Genomic DNA, 19,553 nt, shown 5'->3' on the forward strand with positions numbered 1-19,553 from the left:
GACAGGCTGAGTGGATAAAGCAGGTGCCCCATGAATGAAGGCAGTGTCCTTGCCACAATGGCCTCGGGTTCAACTTCCACTCGTGGCCCTTTGCTCTCCCCCTCACTCTCTCCCCCTTTTATGCTACTGATTTGTACTATCTAATAAAGGCTAAAATAAAAAAATAATATGTAAAAAAAAAAAGAGAGAGAAGTCGGGGTGGTTAATATGAGTGTAGTGTGGGCCATTTACTTTCACCATCTCTGAGTTTTTGCGGCTGTAAACACTAACCTCTAGCTGTCAGCAGTGTGAGTGGCTTTGATCCCGCACAGGAGCTACTTACATCACTATAAAAGCAATATTTCTTATGGCAAATTGTAGTCATAAAAAACATAAAAATGCATGGATATAAATACTTCCTATCATCTACATGGTGTGATAATTATTGCACTACTTATGTATACACTTCTATCATTGGTGATTATGTCCTTTCTTGAGCAGAAAAATCTTTTGGGGACAGCAAATCAAACAGTGTAGAAGCATTCGTCATCATTCCTTACTTTCTCTTATCTCTCATCAAAGCATTAAGAGTACCCCCACCTGTTTTTTGTAAAACTGATAAAAAAAGCTCACTGTTGAGCTCATAAGCTAATGTGATTTGGATTCAAGCCCTGAAGAGGCAGAACTCTATTGTTTTTGTGCCGGTTTGTTATTATTTAGCCTATTTGTCATCTATTTAACTGAGATAAGCTAGAAACATTAAACTTGGCCCAGTTACGAGTAGGAATGAGACACACAAACCTATTATAAATGACTAAAAGTAGTCAAAAATCTTGGCTGCTATCATTTAAAATGTCATTGTAAAGGGCAAGGCTTAGCAGGAAATAGACTGTAACTCAAGTTGACAAGATCAGACCCACTGGAGACATCTTGCACAAAGTCCTGTTCTTACCCACCAAGTTCTGCTCACTTGTGATAGCAAATGGCTGGAATTTGAGTGTGCAACTACTGAAAGCGCTTGAACCTGCCATCACCACTTGTGGCTTTATTTATTATTTGCTGATTGATTCGAAATGTGGCAAACATATGCAGCTCAGTGTGTTCTACAAAAATGCCTAAGATTATTATTATTATTGGTAAACTGAAAACTAATTTTGAGAACTTTATTGCAAATCAGGATATAATTCCAAATTATAAAATTATATCGGCCTACAGGAGAAACAAAAATTTGAAAGACATTTTGATCAGGGCCAAATTGAAATCATTGCGGTATATACGAAACAAGGCGGACAAAACAACATTTAGAATATCTCAAAATTTTAGTCCACGATCCACAAACTGTGTGTATGTGATTTTCTGTCACAAATGTGGTAAACAGTACGTCGGAGAAACCAAAAACTCGATCTCCACACGCATGATACAGCACAGATACAACATAACGCATAAAAAGGAACTTCATACCCCTTTAGTTAAACATTTTCTGTCACACGGCTGGGAATCTATTAGAGTGGCTGGCCTACAGAGAAATTCCACTTGGGCAGATAGTGACAGAAAGAAAGCTGAAAGAAGGTTAATTTACTCTTTGGGAACAAAAGAACCGTTTGGTTTGAACGTTAAGTACAATTAAGTTAGTTCCATGGTTTTTCTAACCCTGACCTAGTCACTGCCTACCCTACCTCCCTCTGCTCCAGCCTGGCCCTGTCTCAAGACCATTTCCTAAACACAACCTTTCCAACGGAAAGTAAAGAAAGTAAAGGAAGTAATCACATTATTCTGTGTTAATGCCCATAAGAGTCCGCCGTGATGGACTTTTTGATAAATTGCATAATATGAAAAACATTCCAATGAATATTCTTCTTAGTTTTGATTCAGTAAACACCAAATTGGCTGCACAGCCTTCTTAGACTTAGACAGACATTTCTCGAAAAACTCGAAAAATTAATGGCTGCCATTAATCCAAAAACTTGGGGAGATGTCATTCCATCCATTTTACACACAAAGTTCATTACTGCTTGCTCAGTCTGACAAAATAGCCCTGGTGATGTCATAGCTGTGACATCAGGGTTAAACTGAGGCTAGTCGTAGAGGCTGTATATTTAGAACGGAGAGCATGTGATACACACGGTGGGCATGGTGTTTGAAAGGTGTAGATGTGCAGTGTTTTTGCAGCCTTATCATTCTAGGGAGCAAAACATGTATGATATTATATCCATACTGGCCTCTGCTGCATTGGTTCTACATATTTGAATAAAACATGACCCAAGCCACTTGGATTATCTATTTTTTCTGGTTCTTTTTTGGGGCAGTTTTGGCCTTTACGATTCTTTCAGTGATTGATTTTAATTCTTCTTTTTGTTGAGCTCAAGTTGTGCTTTCCATGTTCACATGGTGGCAATAAGCAGCATGACATAAATTCTGTCACCTCCCCACCACTGTCTCTTTTGTTATCTTTTCTTCTTTACACTCCTGACTCCGTCTTCCTACCATTCAGTCCACCAAGCTATGTTTGTATGTATTAATACAACAAAAAGATTAGCAAACCTGACAGGTTCAGACTTTCTATACAGTACTGGTACTCCTCAATTAAACCTTCATATAAGATGCCAAGTCACACACTGTGAGGCTGATGAAAGACAGAAAAAAAAAGAGATAAACAGCATTCCTACCTTTCATGCCAAATTTAGAGCGCCTTCCATATTTGTTGATGAGAAGGAAGAGAATCACCAGCATCACGCAGGCAAACCCTGCCAAGCCTACTGCTATGGAGACCTACACATGGGGGGAGGGGAATAATGTTAGGACAATCATCTTCGATACACAGGACAAAAAGAAAGGACCAGGCCTCAAAGTTGGTGATGAATCTCAATAAATCTAACAAGTTGGTTTTCTCCGGCAGCATCGTGAGGGTCTGCAATCCTCAGTATGCTCAGTGTTTCCATGAGGTGAAAAGCAACATTGCAGCCTCTACAGGCTCCCAGTTAAAGATGCATACGGGTATTCACATTTTTCTGACCAAAGATGGAAACACAGAAATATGTAAAAGAAACACACACACACACACACACACACACACACACACACACACACACACGCACACATACACACACACACAAACCCATTACGCTCACTAAGCCTCAGTCTCAACAATTATCTTTTCACAGTCAATTAAAGGACAAAGACAAACTCAATTACATTTCTAACCAACTCTCAGGCTCAGCCACCGGGGGATTTCAGCAGATAGAAGCACACGACTGTGAACAGAGGAGAAGAAAAGGGTTGAAAAAGCAATGCTTGCTGTCAACACTTTTCTTGAGCTGATTTGTTTTCCAAATCTTTGTCTGACATCTTTTTCTAAATTTTTCGGCACATCACTGGCACTTGATGCTGACAACTCAGCTCTGAGCATTAATCCATGCAACTTTTTCAATGACAAAAAATGTTCCTTAAATACCAGAGTGATACCAGAGTGACGTCGTCAAAAATGTAAAATGTTAAATTTTCTGTGTTTATGCTACATGTGTCTGTACTTTAAGCTGTGCAAAAATGGTATATGCGTCATCTTTTAGTTAATTGATTTCAGATATGACATACTTTACAGTTTGGAATTGTGGCCATGATGCACACACACAGTAGCTGCTTTTACACAGAGATTGCACTGTAGAGCCTACACAAAGTCCTCTCTTTACGTCGCCTTTGCATGTTTTCACAGAGCCAAATGATGGTGGCATCATTACGCTCCACTGTGTAAGTTTTTTAACTGCACCGTGGCATCCCACAATCAAAAGAGGCATGACGGGCAAATCATGCAACTCAACAGCGTCAGCCTCTAATGTGTCATACAACATATGCTTTGATAGCGCTTTCTAAACAATAGGAGGTAAAGGAGCTCCTGAATCTTACTGTTTTCACAGTCTGTGGTCATTTATGACAGCTGTTCTTCTTCTTTGAATAACACATAACCTGTGATCAAAAATTCACACCTCCCCACTTACGGTCACATCTTTCTAGCTTTATGCTTTTTACAGACCTCATTTTGGTGCTATTACTACCTCCAAAGGTGAGACCACTCTGTCCCCACTTTTGCAATGGACGATATACAGAGCAGCGAGGCAGCATAATATTTCTGCCTTGAACAGGCAGTGTAAATGCAGCTAGTAAGGACTGTAATAAGGGCTCTATGAAAATGATGTGTTTTTGTTTTGTGTTGTGTTTTTTTTTTTTCAAATTTTTTATTTGATAGCATGCACTTTCCATATGCAATAACAGGTTATTAAAAGGTTTTGTTTGAATGCTTTAATTTTGCTGGCTAAAATGATAACTATCACTGGCACATTTATCTTGGGAGAAAAGGACACTTGAGCAGCAGTCACCCCAGCCACAGCCTGTTCACTCCGCTGCCGTCTGGAACAACTTACATAAGTATTCACTGCCGAGCCACCAGACTACACAGCAGCTTCTTTCCCCGGGCTGTAAGACTCCTTAACTCCTCCTTCAACGCCAAAAAGATGTAGCAGGATTTAGGATCAACTTTATTTTAATTTTTTCTTAAACCATGTTTAAGAAAAGTGACAAATGAATCAACCTTGCACCTTGTACCTTGTACCTTAAACAACACATATAAAATAAGTAAGTTTAGCTATTACATAGCCAAGACATACAACAGAAAACAAGCATCACTCGCACTGAAAATGATATCAATGAATAAGTGTGTCTCTATGGAGAACCCAGGGCTAACCAACAGCTGAGAAGCCTGTTTTTTTGAGGTGGCCACACCAGACAAGAAAGACAAAAAAAAAGCAAAATAAAAAAGCAAACTTGAGACCACTACTCGCCGCATAGACGTGCTGTCGAACGCTGTGCATACAATTACTATCAGTGGTCTCAGTCAGGCCAATTACCAGACAGTAGCATCACCGTGTCATTTACGTCAGATTCAGGTTTTTTTTTGTGGTGATTTTGGTGTCCATGTTTTTCATAAAATTAAACTAAATGACCTTTGTTCCTGTTTACACACGTGGCGCCGTGGCCCACAGTCACAAAAGTAAAATAATGTTTGAATGATTTACTGAACTGCTGCCACAGTGCAGCCCGTCGTGTCTGTCTCTGTCTTTCACTCTCACTCTCAACATGGATAAAAATAAAATCAGCATTCTTCAGATGGGGTAGATTCTCTATTTGGATATTATAGCCCATTTGTGGGACTGTCAGTCTGATATTGTAAATTTAAAAAAAAAAAAAAAAAAGGTCTGGTTATCAAAATAATCTGGAGGGCCAATGTTGGCCCGTGGGCCGGATATTGCCGAATCATGAGCAGAACATTTGTTTACATCCCAAAATAGACACAACAGCACCAGTCAAAAAACAGTATTGCCTAAACAAAAGCCTTCAGACATAATAGCCCAAAGGACTGTTAGCACTCATGGCTCTGTCAGCACTTTTTCATTTCAAAAGCAACAGCCAATGAAGAAACAGCTACAATCACATCATCACTCACACTAATGGTGCAACAAAGGTTCTGATATTGTAATATTATTATTGAACCCTCTTTCGGACTATTTGGTAACTCCTGTAATCACATGCATGCATCTGCACACTGGGCAAGCGTGAGAAAGCAGCATGTTGATCACACTTAGACTGCTGCTGAGAGCAACTGTGTTCCTGTATTTTCATGTGAAAGCCCAATATGTGCATTTATATAACATTTAAATGCAGGAAATAAGAAGGATGCATATTAAAGCTACAGTAAGTGTTTTATTCTGTGTTAATGCAAGTTCAGTTAATTCTGAGAAATGGACAGTTGAATAAAGATATTCAGACAAAATGGTTATCGTTCTGTACACATGCATGCAGGCTGTTTTTTTTTTTTTTTGAGGGACGATTATGATCAGCAACGTTGTGGAGCTGTTTGACCTACCATCCAGACTGTCATCGCTGCTTGTAGATGCCTCATCTTGTCGTAGAAGGTGGTAGGACCTTGATTAAAGGAGACCTAATCAAGGAGAATTTCAACTTTTGTTGTTTTTTGCATTTTTTCCCACTGAGATCTCAGGTACTTTTGTTTTTGGGTCCAAGAGACTGATAACCTTAAGTGAACTTAAATGTGTATTAAAAAGAGCTAACAACTACAAATAATGGAATACTGGTCCAATAGAGGATACATTTAATTTGGAAAATAAAATAAGTTATTTTCAATTTACCTTTTGGGTTATACTTAATTGTAATTTTATTTTAATTGTAAACTGAATTTAAGGTTTGTCTCCAGCAACATATTCTTTCTTTTTAGTTTCCGAAAAGGAGTTGACAACTTGACCCTTAAACTAAATATATATCGTTGTTCTTCTGCTCTTAAGTCGGTGGTTGTGGGTGTGGTTTTTGTCTGGGCTGGAGGTCTTCCTTCTCTCTCGTAGAGTTTGCTCCTAACCAATCTCCTTTTCGAACTTAGATAATTAGTGAGCCTAGATAACTGAGTAACCTGACATCAGCTACTACATCCCCAGATTTAGAATTTTACACATACCAGACCCAGAATCAGCAGCTTAGTTTCACCTTTTAAGCAGAAAGGTTACTGTCAGGTTACATCTGTTTCAGACAGATTTTTAACATTTACTCACTCACTCACTAGCTCAGCAAAAGATAGACTTTCACATTTATAGGGCGCGACTTGCATCCTGCTTTAATAGTTAATACACAATCACAATATTGGTGAAAAAAACTCCCCGAGCCTTGCTGTGGTCAGGAGTTTTTTAATATGGGTTTTATTTCTCTGCCTGGGCGATTGGGGCCTGTCAAAGACACACAAACTGAAATCTAAACCTAACCCTCAATATGTTTAATATTTCAGTCACTCACCCCAAAGGTATCCTCCTCCGGTTTGTGAGACTCCTCTGTTGGTGTTGCTGGTGGAAAAATACACACAAAAAAATAAAGACAGGGTCTGAAAATGATCACAGTTTACTGCCCTGCTGCTTCTGCAGACTGCCTGAAGTCATCGCACATCAAACAACAATCTAAAGAGCAGCTAAAATAAATAATGAAAACAGTCAGTTACAGACACAAGGAGGTGAAAGACACATCGACTCAGAGATCAAAGTCATGGAATAAAACTGGTATAGGCCAGTTAATAGACTGGACCCAGTGTCATCAACACTATCTAGTCCAGTACTGCTCAGCATTCCAGTCTTTGGAAATATCACAATGTACATTTTTCACATGGGCATTTATGGGAACTTGTCAACCTGTGAGATGAAACATTATCATCAAGTATATTGTTCCACTTAAAACATTTTCACTCAAAGACAATGTACAGTGTCTTGCAAAGTATTTACCCCCCATAGCATGCTTCCTATTTTGTTACATTACAATCTGTAATTTAAATGGATCTTATTATTATTGGGATTTTGTTGTGATGGACCTACACAAGATAGTCAAATTTGGGGACATCAAACAAATAAAAACATAAAAAAAACCCAAAATGATAAAAATGAAAAAAAAAAAAACAAACTAAAAAGTAGTGTGTGCATATATATTCACTCTCTTTGCTTTGCTGTGAAACCTCTCTCGGCCAATTTGTTGTTGTGCCATTTTTTCCCCCCATTTTGTAATACTGGATTTAATGGTAGATGGAATGGAGCTGCACTTGTATAGCGCTTTTCTGGGTCTTCGACCACTCAAAGCACTTCTGCACTACATGTCAAATTCACTCATTTACACACACATTCACACACTGGCAGCCAAAGCGACCATACATGGTGCCACCTGTTACTCAGTAACCACTCAGACACACTAACACACCAATGGAACAGCCATTGGGAGCAATTTGGGGTTCAGTGTGTTGCCCAAGGATACTTCGACATGCTGACTGAAGGAGTCGAGGATCCAACCGCCAACCTTCTGATTAGAAGGTAGAAATCAATTTTATTAGTCATTTTTTAAACCAAGTTTAAAAAACGAAATTACATTTGTCCTTAATCCTGTTATATCTTTGGAGTTGAAGGATGACTTGATTAAAATCAGCAGCTACTATGAAGATTCCATCCAGTTACCAGGCATGTTGCTACTGTTGGCATCATTCAATTCCTGTAGTGCATTTTTTTAATTTACTTCTGAGTCTTGAGTCCTTATGGCTCCAACAAGATTATTCAGTGCAATAGCTTGAGCTAGGATGTTAGGGGTTAACCAAGTCTTTGTGAATATGTGCACAGGGCAGTCTCTGATCTCCTGTTGCTAAGTGAGCCTCAATCGCATCTCATCCACTCCACTCTCCTGCAACCAGACATTAGTCAGATGAGGGTTTGGTAGAGGAATAGCTATCAGCCCAAGTCGGGTCAGCCTCGCCCTGATGCTGACTTTCCTGCCTCTCTTCTTCCGGCACTTTCAGTTTCATTTCTCCCCTGGTCTGACTGGCCACTCAGCGTATGCCATTGGTGGGGATGCTCTTGCAGTCTGCTGCATTCAGTCTAAATCCAACACAACGTTTGCCGATGCTAATAAGTGCTTCTCTATCATAGAAAAGTCTTCAGCAGAAGGGGCAATATATAGCAAAATATAGCAAAAAAGTAGCAAGGATTTGAGGAGCTACAGGCTGCTGCATCTACATGCACTGCCTTCATCATAGCAAAGTGTCATAGCATAGCATAGAGGATCATAGTAGGGTGATGCAGGTCACAGAGTGCTCAGTGGGATGTTCATCTTCTGATGTTTTTCACAAATGCAATCCTGATCTGTACTTCTCCAGAACGTTGTCCCTGACCTCTTTTGAGAGCTTCTTCATCTTTAATAAACTGCTTGCTACAGTCTAAGTCAGAACCAGGGCCCTTTAAGAGAGAGTTGCGTCATCTCTGTTCGCTCCAATGGACCGGTTTTTTTTTTCAAAGATGGCGGATCATGGAGAGCCTCAATAGTTCCTGGAAGTACCATTAATTGCTAGCAGCACAGTAACAAACGGAAAAGACCATTTGTGATGGGCTTTAACAGGGTAAGACGTCTAAAGAATTGTTTTTTATATTATCAGCATATCTTATCAAAATTAACATGTGCATTAAAGCATGATATTGGATTATCTGCTGCTAAATTAGTAGATTTATGAAGCAACAACAGACACGCTAACGGAGTAAACTAACGTTAGTACACTGTACTGTATATACTGAACACATTTTGTTAGCTGCTAACAGCCTGTTAATTTAAAATGCCCTGCTCTTGAGTAGTTTAATCTAAGAGGGGAGTTAAAGGGGAGAAAAGGCTTGTGTGATTTATTTTACAGGTCAGTGTGAGTTATATGTCAGCTTTGTTAAAGATAACATGGTGCTTGATAGCAGAGTGCTATTTTGTGATATATTAGTATTGATATGGATTAAGAGTGCATATTTGAGACTAATAAATAATGTAAAAACTTTACTATAAATAGAAACATATGTAATGCCTGTGGTGTTTTGAGTGACTGTAAGTACACACACACTGCAGTTCAGTGTTGTCCAATCTTATGTAAATGTCCTGTGATGTTGGTCAAGTTTTTATCCTCTGTGTTTGTGTCTTCCCACAGAGCCTAGTGGATCCTGTGTGAGCAGCTATCCAAGACACTTCAAACAGAGAGCGCAAGTTCACCAACATCCCATCAGTTTCAGTGTGTCAGACTCTACTTTAGAGGCAGAGTGAGTACACATGGTACTGACATTGTGGTCATCACTCACTCACAATGACAAGTGCACTGTCATTCAAATTTTCTGGCGAAGTCCGCTCTCCTCTCCATCTTACTCCAGCTTTAATTGGGAAAACAAACCCTGGCATTCTGCGCAGGCGTCAAAGCATGCACTTGTGACACGCTCAGTTGATAGTTGTACACGCATTTTGGAACTTCATAACCCACACAATGTCAGAGGCAGTAGAGGATATCAGATTGCTAAGTGCATGTATTTATTTAGTGCATTTTTTTGTGTTTTCCATCTAAAAATTTCAGATGGTTCATTGATATAAATCCTGAGAGGGGTACGAGAGCCAAACAAGGAAAAGTGGTGTCAAAGAAGACTGGAAGAGAAGTGCAAAAGAAGCCACACAATGTCAATCCACACGTTGCCACACTTCTGCGCAAGCTTATGGATTACAAGTGGGACTTTGTAAATTAGTCAACACGTACCCCCTCACACACACACACACACACACACACACACACACACACACACACGGGGAAGGAGGTGAGAGGGACAGAGGAGCAGGAAAGGGGAGAGAAAGAAGAAAGGGATGGTGGTGTGAGGAATGTTTAGTTCGTCTAAAAATGGTCTAATAGAATGTTTTATATTAAAAGGGGCGGAGGAGCAGGAAAATGGAGAGAAAGATATCTTATAATAATATCTTAATATGTTCTAATAGAATGTTTTATAGTAAAAGGGACAGAGCAGCAGGAAAAGGTGGAGTGGGAAGAGAGGGAGGAGAGGGACGGCAGTGTGAGGAATGTTTTGTTGGTCTTAATATGTCCCAGCTGAAATCCCTTTTTGCATTTGTTCTAAAATGCTAGAACATTGTCTGTTCAAAAAATGTTTGGTCAGTCAAATAAAATGTTTTATACTAAATTGCATTTGCTCTGTTTTTAAGTAGCTAGATCAAATGTAGTGCTGCCATTAGATTGCTATATTGAAAGCCAAATACTGTGAATTAAATTTACAAGACAGGGCTGTAAATGGAAATGAAAATCACAGAATAGTAGTGTAATAAAAATTACAGTAATAGTAGATATCAATATGAAATTGCTGTAAATGGAAATAAAAATCACAGAATAGTACTGTAATAAAAATTACAATAATAGGAGATATTAACATGGAATTGCTGTAAATTGAAATGAAAATCACAGAATAGTACTGTAATTAAAATTACAGTACTGTTTTGTAAATGATATTTACAGTAATACTGCTGTAAATTTACAGCAATTAGCTGGCTACTCTGCTGCCAGTAAATTACTGTAAATTTACAGTTAATTTTTTTACAGTGTAATTTAAGGGTGAGTGTTTTTAGCTTTGTGATTCTGTTGAATCAAGTTGTCTTTATTATGGTTCAGCTCAGCTGATTTTCCATTCATGGCATAGGGAAGGAAGCTGAAAGACCTGAATGAGATCACAGGGTAAGTCATTTAGAAAAATGAAACATACTAGGCTTTAATGGGGAATTATTCTTAATACTGAAATTGTTGCACTACTGTATTATATTATTTTTTATTATGTTGTTATATATTTAATCCTGTTATTGTATATTGGTAATTTACAATAGGAGCACTGGGTGCTGGAGGAACTATTTCGAAGCAGGTTCTAAAAACACAGAAGGCTCAACTTTAATGCAGTTAATTCATATATAAATCCAGTAGAGGACATTATTGCACAGCTTAATGAAGGCTCTCCTCTGGAGCACAGATCTGACTAATTCATGCATTTACATGCAGTGGTTTACACTTTGTATTAAAATCACTCTCTTATATTAACAGTAGTGTGACGACATAGAACAATGAAGTAGCCTAGACCTTTGTGTAGTGTAAGACTACTTCTGCTGGCATTACTCAACAACATTTTCCTCATCTGCATGTCAGGTTGCCTTTCTCTTCATGCCTGGATCGTCCCCGTGCAGCACAGCAAAACATGGTGGAGACTATCTGAGAGGACACCACAAAAGACGGACATATACCAACTGCTTGATGTACTATTTATGTTTTTTGAGATTATTAGATATTGATAAAATTAATAAATTGCAGTAAGTCAGTCGAAAGACAAAGATAAATAAAATACATGTTTATATATATAAGCAACAAACAGCAACCTGCTCCTTTACCATGGTAAGTCTAAAATATGTCAGCATAACCTTATATGTCATATCCGCATCACTATACTATGTAATTATACATTTTATATATAAAAGTACTATATATGTATGTATTCTATAAATAAAAATATATAACTATATCTATATATATATATATATATATATCTATATATATATATATATATATATATAGTTATATATTTTAGGTTTTGTATTTAATTATATTTAACCCTTATTTAGCACTTTTTTCACTTTTTTCTGTTGCCTCTGACTCTTGAGCTGCTGAAATGTGTGAATCTCCTGAGTGTGACATTAATCAGTCTAATCTAACCCTGGCTGTTAACATTAATCTTCAGGTATAAGCATTTTTTACTTTAAAAAACAATATAATAATGAAACTACATACGATGGGCTTTGTGTATACTGTAAATCAATGTGGTTATTGACTGCTTTTTAACGAAAATCAGAGTTTTGTCTCTATGTAGAATGTATTCAAATGGCCTGCCAGACACTACCGGGAACTGTTCGAAGCCTCCATGTGTCACGTGACACCCGAGCATTTTGAACTTCTGTTGTCAGTACTCTGTTTATTCTAGTGCACTAGTCAGAACGGGTGTAAATTGTTTTAAGATCATGTGACACTTCTGTTGAACAAGTGTAGGTACATTATAAAAAAATCAATTTAAATTACGAGTTATAAGACCACAAAAAAAGAAAAATAACAAAGGTGATGAATACGTTTACAAGGCTATGTTTTTAATTATGTTAATGAAAAAATATAAATACCATCAATATTAATTCCCAAATGTTATCAGCTTCAAAAACACATTGGTTGGGCTCTCCTTGAGACTTTTTCTTAGAAAGGGGTGATTCAGCCCCATTACACATAATGTTTTGCATTTAAATTAAATCCAAATATATTTTTTTTAATGCGTAAAATATACCAAACCATTAATTATGCAAAATTGTTCCTTATGGCTGTGACTCAGCGATAGAGGAGGTTGTCCTCTAACCCCAAGGTTGGCAATTTGATACTTGGTACCTCCAGTCAACATGTTGAAGTATCCTTGGGAAAGAAAATGCTCCTGATGCTGCAGCATTGATGTGAGTGTGTGTAATTGGTTACCGAGTAGCAGGTGGCACCTTGTATGGTAGCCTTGGCCACCAGTGTGTGAATGGGTGATTGTGACGTGTAGCGCTTTACTAGTGTTTTGACCACTCAAAGCACACACTACATAAGTGCAATATTAACAATAGTATACATTAAATGGTTGGTACGCCTATAAAATCTTAAGGAATCCAATTCATTCATAAACCATAAATTCTGCCTTTACAAAAAAAAAAGAAAAAAAAGAACAAAACAAAACAAAACAATGTTCAGTTCGGAATAAGGGACAATATTTTCCACATTCAGCTCATGCTCTGCCCCAACTTCAGCACCATAACTGGTACATAGGCCTTTGCATGTCCTGCAGAGCCATACCCTGACAGCCCCTGACAGCGGCCTGATCATTGGCATCATAGCCAATCACTGAATGCAAAATCGGACTCTGTAAAGTTATCGCTATTAGATAAATGTGGAGTAAAAGCAACAATATTCTGGAATACAATGGAGTAGCATAAAAAAAGAGACAGAAATACTCAAGATAAGTACAAGTACTTTTAAACAGAGTACTGTACTTCAGGACTTGATACTTTTATCTAGGACTTGATACTTTTTTTTTTTTAAATTCTCAAAGGCTTCGGTTTATTTCTGTTTTATATATCCCATATGGATGCAAACACTGCAGGGACAAAATATGAGCTACAGCTTACAACACAATGCAGTTGCATACAACATGACTACAACGGCATGGCACAATACACACCAGCACTTTACAACTACTACTTTGTGCAATGTGCAACATGATTAGCCCCATTGTGCAGTGACATTAGCACTTTAACATATACACACAGTGTAGTTCTTAGCACACCTTAGCACTTAGCACATTTTCTACAGTCTGTCTAATCTAGGGCATTAACTAACAATCATTTTGATAATCGATCAATCGGTCGATTATTTTTTCGATTGATCAATGAATTGGATTTAAAAAAAAAAATAGAAATAATAATAAAATTAGCATGTTTTACCCCCATTATTTTTAAAAACATATTATCATTGACAACAGTGCTAAAAGTGCAGTGCATAAACAGGTGGTTGCTTGAACATTCCCAAGCTGTCAAAATAATATTAAATTATGAATAATAACTACAAAATCAAATATGACACAATCCAAAAACTGCTGACAGCTTTTGCAACATACCATTAAGTTTACTCCAAAACTGAACATAAGTGGGGTTTTTTTGTCAAGACTTGCCCTGCCGTTGAGCTCTCCTCCTCCTCACTTTTGATTTTGTTTTAGATGCTGCATCATAACCGTCATGCTCCCGTGCAAGGCCGTGTTACTTTTGCATATTTTGCAGCTCACACTTCCTTGTTTTGCATAACGTGAACGGCTCCCAAACTTTTGAAGTTTTTATACGAAACGTCCAATTTCTGCCTCCGTCATGCCTCTTTAAAACACCTGCTTCTCCCGTCTGCATGCGACATAAACAGTCCCGCGACACAGCGAGTGATGTAATAATCGTGCAACACAACAAATTGATAATTTTATTTGTTGCCAACACATTTAATAATCAATTATGATTTGTCTTGACAAACTTTGATTTTCTGTACCATTTTATGTGTGTCTTTGTCAATTGTCATAAAGCCTATGTTATAACTAGGGCATATATTGTTACTTCCCATACTGACTGTGTTGCAGGCTGTATTATGTATTATGTCATGTATTTTAAACCAACATGCCATGGGACTAAAGATGCAAATTAGCCTCTGGTTATAATTTTGTATATTTACATATAAATGTTCATTAATGTGCCCTGTCCGTTATTTTAAATGAATACATTGAAATTGAACTCTATATTCAAAGACTGACTAGGCCAGTATACACTACATTGTACTTAGGCCTTAAGGCCAAGCCCAGGGTGTTGTTGGCCGTAGCACAGTTTGATTTGTGGAGCAGGATGTTGTTGGGCAGTTGACTCACCAGTAATGCTCCTGCTCAGTACGCTTTGATCTATACCCATAAGACATTATTACACAGTCACTAGTTTACTGATATGAAAATAGAGCCCACTACATATTCAGACTGCAGTGCTTTCATTATTTAAGCCTTCAACACCATTCAGTCTGTGGGATCATTCGGGTCACTGGTCATGTTCAGTGATACAATATATATATATATTTAGTTTAGTGTAATGTGCACATAAGCTGTTGTATTAAATCTATGTCAAAGTATGGAGGATGTCATTATTGAGACTTTGAAAATCCCACAAATCTAAATCTAAAAACGAGATTCTTATAAAAAGCACTTACCATAATCATAATCTGTGTCTGGACCTGTGGAAGGACATAGAAAAGATGCACACACATTAAATACATGTATGAGTGTATATTACATGACAAAATGGTAATAAGCGGAGAATAATCAAACAACAGAAAAGTACGTTTTAAAGCAAAGCATGCTTGTAAGTTGTAAAAAGAGCCAAATCCCAGAAATAACAGTGTGAACAAGAACATCACCTCATGTTTAAATATCACTCTTCTTTGTTCTGCAGAATCATACACTAAATATGTGCTCTATTTCCCCACATCATGCAAGACAAGCATAGGCAGAATGCTGCTGACATCACATGGAGAATGGGATCCCTGTGAAAACACAGGGTGGAAGTCACACTGTTTCCTCTTGAGAGCTAAAGCAAGGCCTCAGAAATAAACTTCCCTTTATCACCAGACACACTGTTGATACTGGAACCATTAAGCAACACTCCAGGTTACACTCAGTAACAATGCATCTGACATGATTTACACACTTTGGTCCATTTTAAGGTATCAGAATTTTTTTTTTTGTTTTTTTTTTTAAATGCTGCATCTTGGGGCGCCTGATGGCTAAGTGGATAGAGCATTCCCCCATGTACAGAGGCTGTGAATGATATTATTCACAATAATAGTAACAATAATATTAATTATATTAGTAGTAATGATAATAATGACAGCAATACTTATTCAAAATAAAGTACCATGCACCATCATTTGAGATCTATGTCTGAATGGCTGGGTTCTTGATCTGAGGAGTAAAGGTTGGTGTGTGATGAATATGAAAGGATTTTTCCTCTCATTATGGCTTTGCCTGTTTCCCATAACAGGTGAAATGTCTGGAAAGTCATTTATCTTAAGGAAGGATGCCCACTTTTTTGATACCCACTGTTTTTGATTAGTGAACTGAAATTGGGATCTTCAAAAACTATGTATTGAAGTGCCATCATGTGGGATGTATAATATGTGATTGGATGTTTATTTATTAGGAGATGGGAGTGCAGCCACTGATCATGATTGAATAAATTGTGTTTTCTTGGATATGTTGGGTGAGTGCATTGCTTTCAAGAAAAAGTCAATTCTGGAAGAGGTTTGATGGATGGAGGTAAAATTTGAATGTTCTCCTAATGATGGGTTTCTCATTCTCAAACTATTGCCAAGACCCTAATCATCCATGTATTGTTTTATTTGTTTCAGTGGAGTGCCAGATTCTTGAGTTACCAGAGTTACTTGAATGGTCAGTTTCGGGGTTGATAACAGTGTTGAAGTCTCAGGCTAGTATGATATTAGTTGAATACAGCACAAATTTAGAGGAGCGGACAGAGAGGAACCTAGAAGAAGCACCTATGTCATGGGGTGGTGGAGGTTGTTACAACAGCTGCCTGCAAGCCCAGCAGAGATATCTATAGAAGCTATTTCTGACTAACAGATCCAACAGCTAATAATACACAGGTCAAACACAAACCCTCAGTGTAAACACTCCTCTGCCATGGTATGTAGAGGCCGAAATCCCAGCAAGACTGATATGACTTTGTTTTGAGTTTCCTTTGAGAGGAATCAGGAAAGAAAATTCTCTGATTTGTTTTCCATAGTAAGTAGTGTAGTACAGACTAGATACACCATGAATTCAACGTGCCCCTCAGTGTCCCAACATACCATCAAAGGGCTTGTCCAGGAAGTGCCCGTACACAGTACTGGTGACCACACCAAGGTAGTTGCTGGCCTCCAAAGTATAGTCGCCATTGTTGTGGTGTGTTGGGTTTTTAAAGGTTAGGCAGCCCTCAATGTAGTCCTGATAAATATCCATATCAGGACGCACATACTCTGTGTGGGTTATTTCCTAAAGGGGAGAGACAGAACAAATGCCCAGTGAAAACCCTGGGCATGGACATATATCTCATGTCATTTACCAACAAAACCCCTGTTCAGACCTGTTGAGTGTAATTAAACTGGAAGATATTAAAATGCCATCAAAAATGTGTCTTAGACTAATGGTTCAAAAACTTCTTTGGTAATACCCCCCCCCAAACTACCTGATGATAAATCCCTAAAATGTTAGCAACTACTCTTATGTTAACTCCTTCATCGGATGTACATGTTAGTACAGTTCTGAGATTCTTGAATCCTACTTCAGTATTTATATTTTTGCCACTTAAACCTCTAATTCTTTATTTCAAAGATAAGTGTATATTTGACAGCACATGTTTTTGTATGTTTTCCATACAAAACAGGTCACTGGCTTCTAATACACTCTACCTTGTAAATGACTGTACTGTTTTTATAGATATGTTTTAACCCAATATATGCTTCTGTTTCTATACAGTGAAATCTTCATGGACAGAATTTCATTCAGCACATGAAAATTGATGGACATTTAGAGAGAGCAACCATGGCACGACAAAGCATTATTTAGATAAAATACATTCTAGAACAGATTGATCAGATTATAATTTCACAGCCGAACAAATGGATTAAAAGTACCTCATCTTTGTAGAACCATCGTAAAGTGGGGTGGGGTGAACCTCGAACAGTAAATTCTATGCACGTGTCATGGCGCCGTTCTGGCTCCATTAACCTCACAATAGTGGGAGGAACTAAAGAGACCAAAAAGAACAGGCAGAGGACGGATGAGTATGTCACTTTGCAATGTACGCAGAACACAACAATAAATTTGTTTTTATTCTCTTGCATGTACCTGCATTACAGTGATTGTCTTGTCATTTACAATCAAAACATGGTGGCAGTACATAAAAGAACACGAAAGGGAATGCAGAGACAGAGAGAGATACCTTGATAATCATTTTAATGTGCTGGTCTCATGCAAATCTTTTTCAATTGATTGGAAGTGTTTGAGTGTGAGGGTTTCCGTTCTCAAGTTTCTCTCTGTTGATGGACAAAACTGTTTCTAAATGTAAATACAATTTGCTGTTTGCTGCAACAGTGTTCTCATCTTTCCACAGCCAGCTGTGAGAAATTCATACCAGCCCCAGAGAAAGATGATCACTGTTACTAGTCAGTCGACCGCAAATGGAATTTATCCTTTTAAGTGTACGCACACATTTAGACCACACACACACGCATATCATAGAGGACATATCATCTGGCAGGCCACTAGACTGTGACCAAGAGGATGGCATATGTGACCAAAATGGTCAATCAGTTGTTGTGAGTTTGTGAGCTAAACTTTGGTGGTCGCATTCATGCAAAGCCTCTTAGGTGACAAACAGCTGAATTATTAACAGGTTTAACACAGGTTGAGTGTGCATTGGAAGGTCTGTGTTACATATTTCTGGTGTATAAAATGTCTGTATCTTTACTACGATGCATTTTTATTAATTCTGATAACTTGATCACATCCCTCGTTGCGTTTCACTCCCTATTTCTCTCCTTGCAGTTCTCGCAGTTCTAATTACTGACCTTAAGTACCTCGGAGTGCCCCCCCTTGGACTCAGCCTAAATAAACAACATGGTACCGCCTCCCTGAAGGCTCACCACCTGTGTACCAGGCAAGAGGGAGGGGCAGGGAGCTTAGCGTACTGATCCCTGACATCGCAGACTAACTCTGGGGATGTGGAACATTGCCTCTCTGGCAGGAAAAGAACCGGGGATGGTGCAAGAGGTAGAGGTACCAACAAGATATAGTTGGGCTCACCTCTGCATGCAGCTCCAGCTCTGGATCCAAACCCCTGGAGATGGGCTGGACTCTTTTTTATTTTTACAGAGTTGCCCAGGGTGAGAGGAGCCGAGCTGGAGTTCTCCCCAGGGAATAAGAGGGTCACCTCAGTGCAGCTGCAGGTCACTGATACTCTTTTTCCGGGGCTGGTTCTGGGTCGGTTCTGGGCCAGTTCCTCATCTAGAATCACCTGGTTGGGGAAACTCTCAGTGGGAAGTCTCACCCATATTTTAAGCTAAGGTCAGAGAGGTTGTCAAACAGCTCCTCGGCAGCAAGGTGCCAGGTGTGGATTAGATTCATCCTGAAATGCTGAAGGCTCTGGATATGATTGGGCTGTCTTGGCTGACACACCTTTTCAGTTGTGCATGGAGGACAGGTACAGTGCCTGTGGAGTGACAGACTGGTCTGGTGGTCTGGGTCATATAGCTCAGCCTCCCCAAGAAAGTTCACTCCAGGGTGCTGGAAAGGAAGTTCCAACCGATTGTCGAACCTTAGATTCAGGAGGAGCAATGCAGATATAATCCTGGTTATGGAATAGTGGACCAGCTCTCTACCCTTGCGGGGCTGTTGGAGGGGTCATGGGTGAGAAAGGTGTCTGGTTTGGGGACCTTAGAATTGCATCATTGCTTTTTGCAGATGATGTAGTTTTGTTGGCTTCATCACACCCTGACCTTCAGCATGCACTGGGGC

At 38.6% G+C, this 19,553-nt stretch overlaps 1 protein-coding gene across 1 annotated transcript in view; it reads right to left on the reverse strand.

Moving 5' to 3' along the window:
* Window positions 1-19,553, reverse strand: part of LOC121950400 (NT-3 growth factor receptor) — a 269,926-nt gene that overhangs the window by 126,947 nt on the left and 123,426 nt on the right. Inside the window, exons 8-12 of the mRNA XM_042496388.2 lie at window positions 17,672-17,784; window positions 16,847-17,030; window positions 15,191-15,214; window positions 6,829-6,875; window positions 2,646-2,748 (exon numbers count right to left, since the gene is read on the reverse strand). Coding sequence (XP_042352322.2) covers window positions 2,646-2,748; window positions 6,829-6,875; window positions 15,191-15,214; window positions 16,847-17,030; window positions 17,672-17,784 — 471 coding nt within the window. The remainder of the gene's footprint in view (window positions 1-2,645; window positions 2,749-6,828; window positions 6,876-15,190; window positions 15,215-16,846; window positions 17,031-17,671; window positions 17,785-19,553) is intronic.

This window comes from Plectropomus leopardus, chromosome 7 (genome assembly GCF_026936395.1).
Source record: "Plectropomus leopardus strain MGB_pleo_1.0 chromosome 7, ASM2693639v1, whole genome shotgun sequence".
Lineage (NCBI taxonomy): Eukaryota > Metazoa > Chordata > Actinopteri > Perciformes > Serranidae > Plectropomus > Plectropomus leopardus.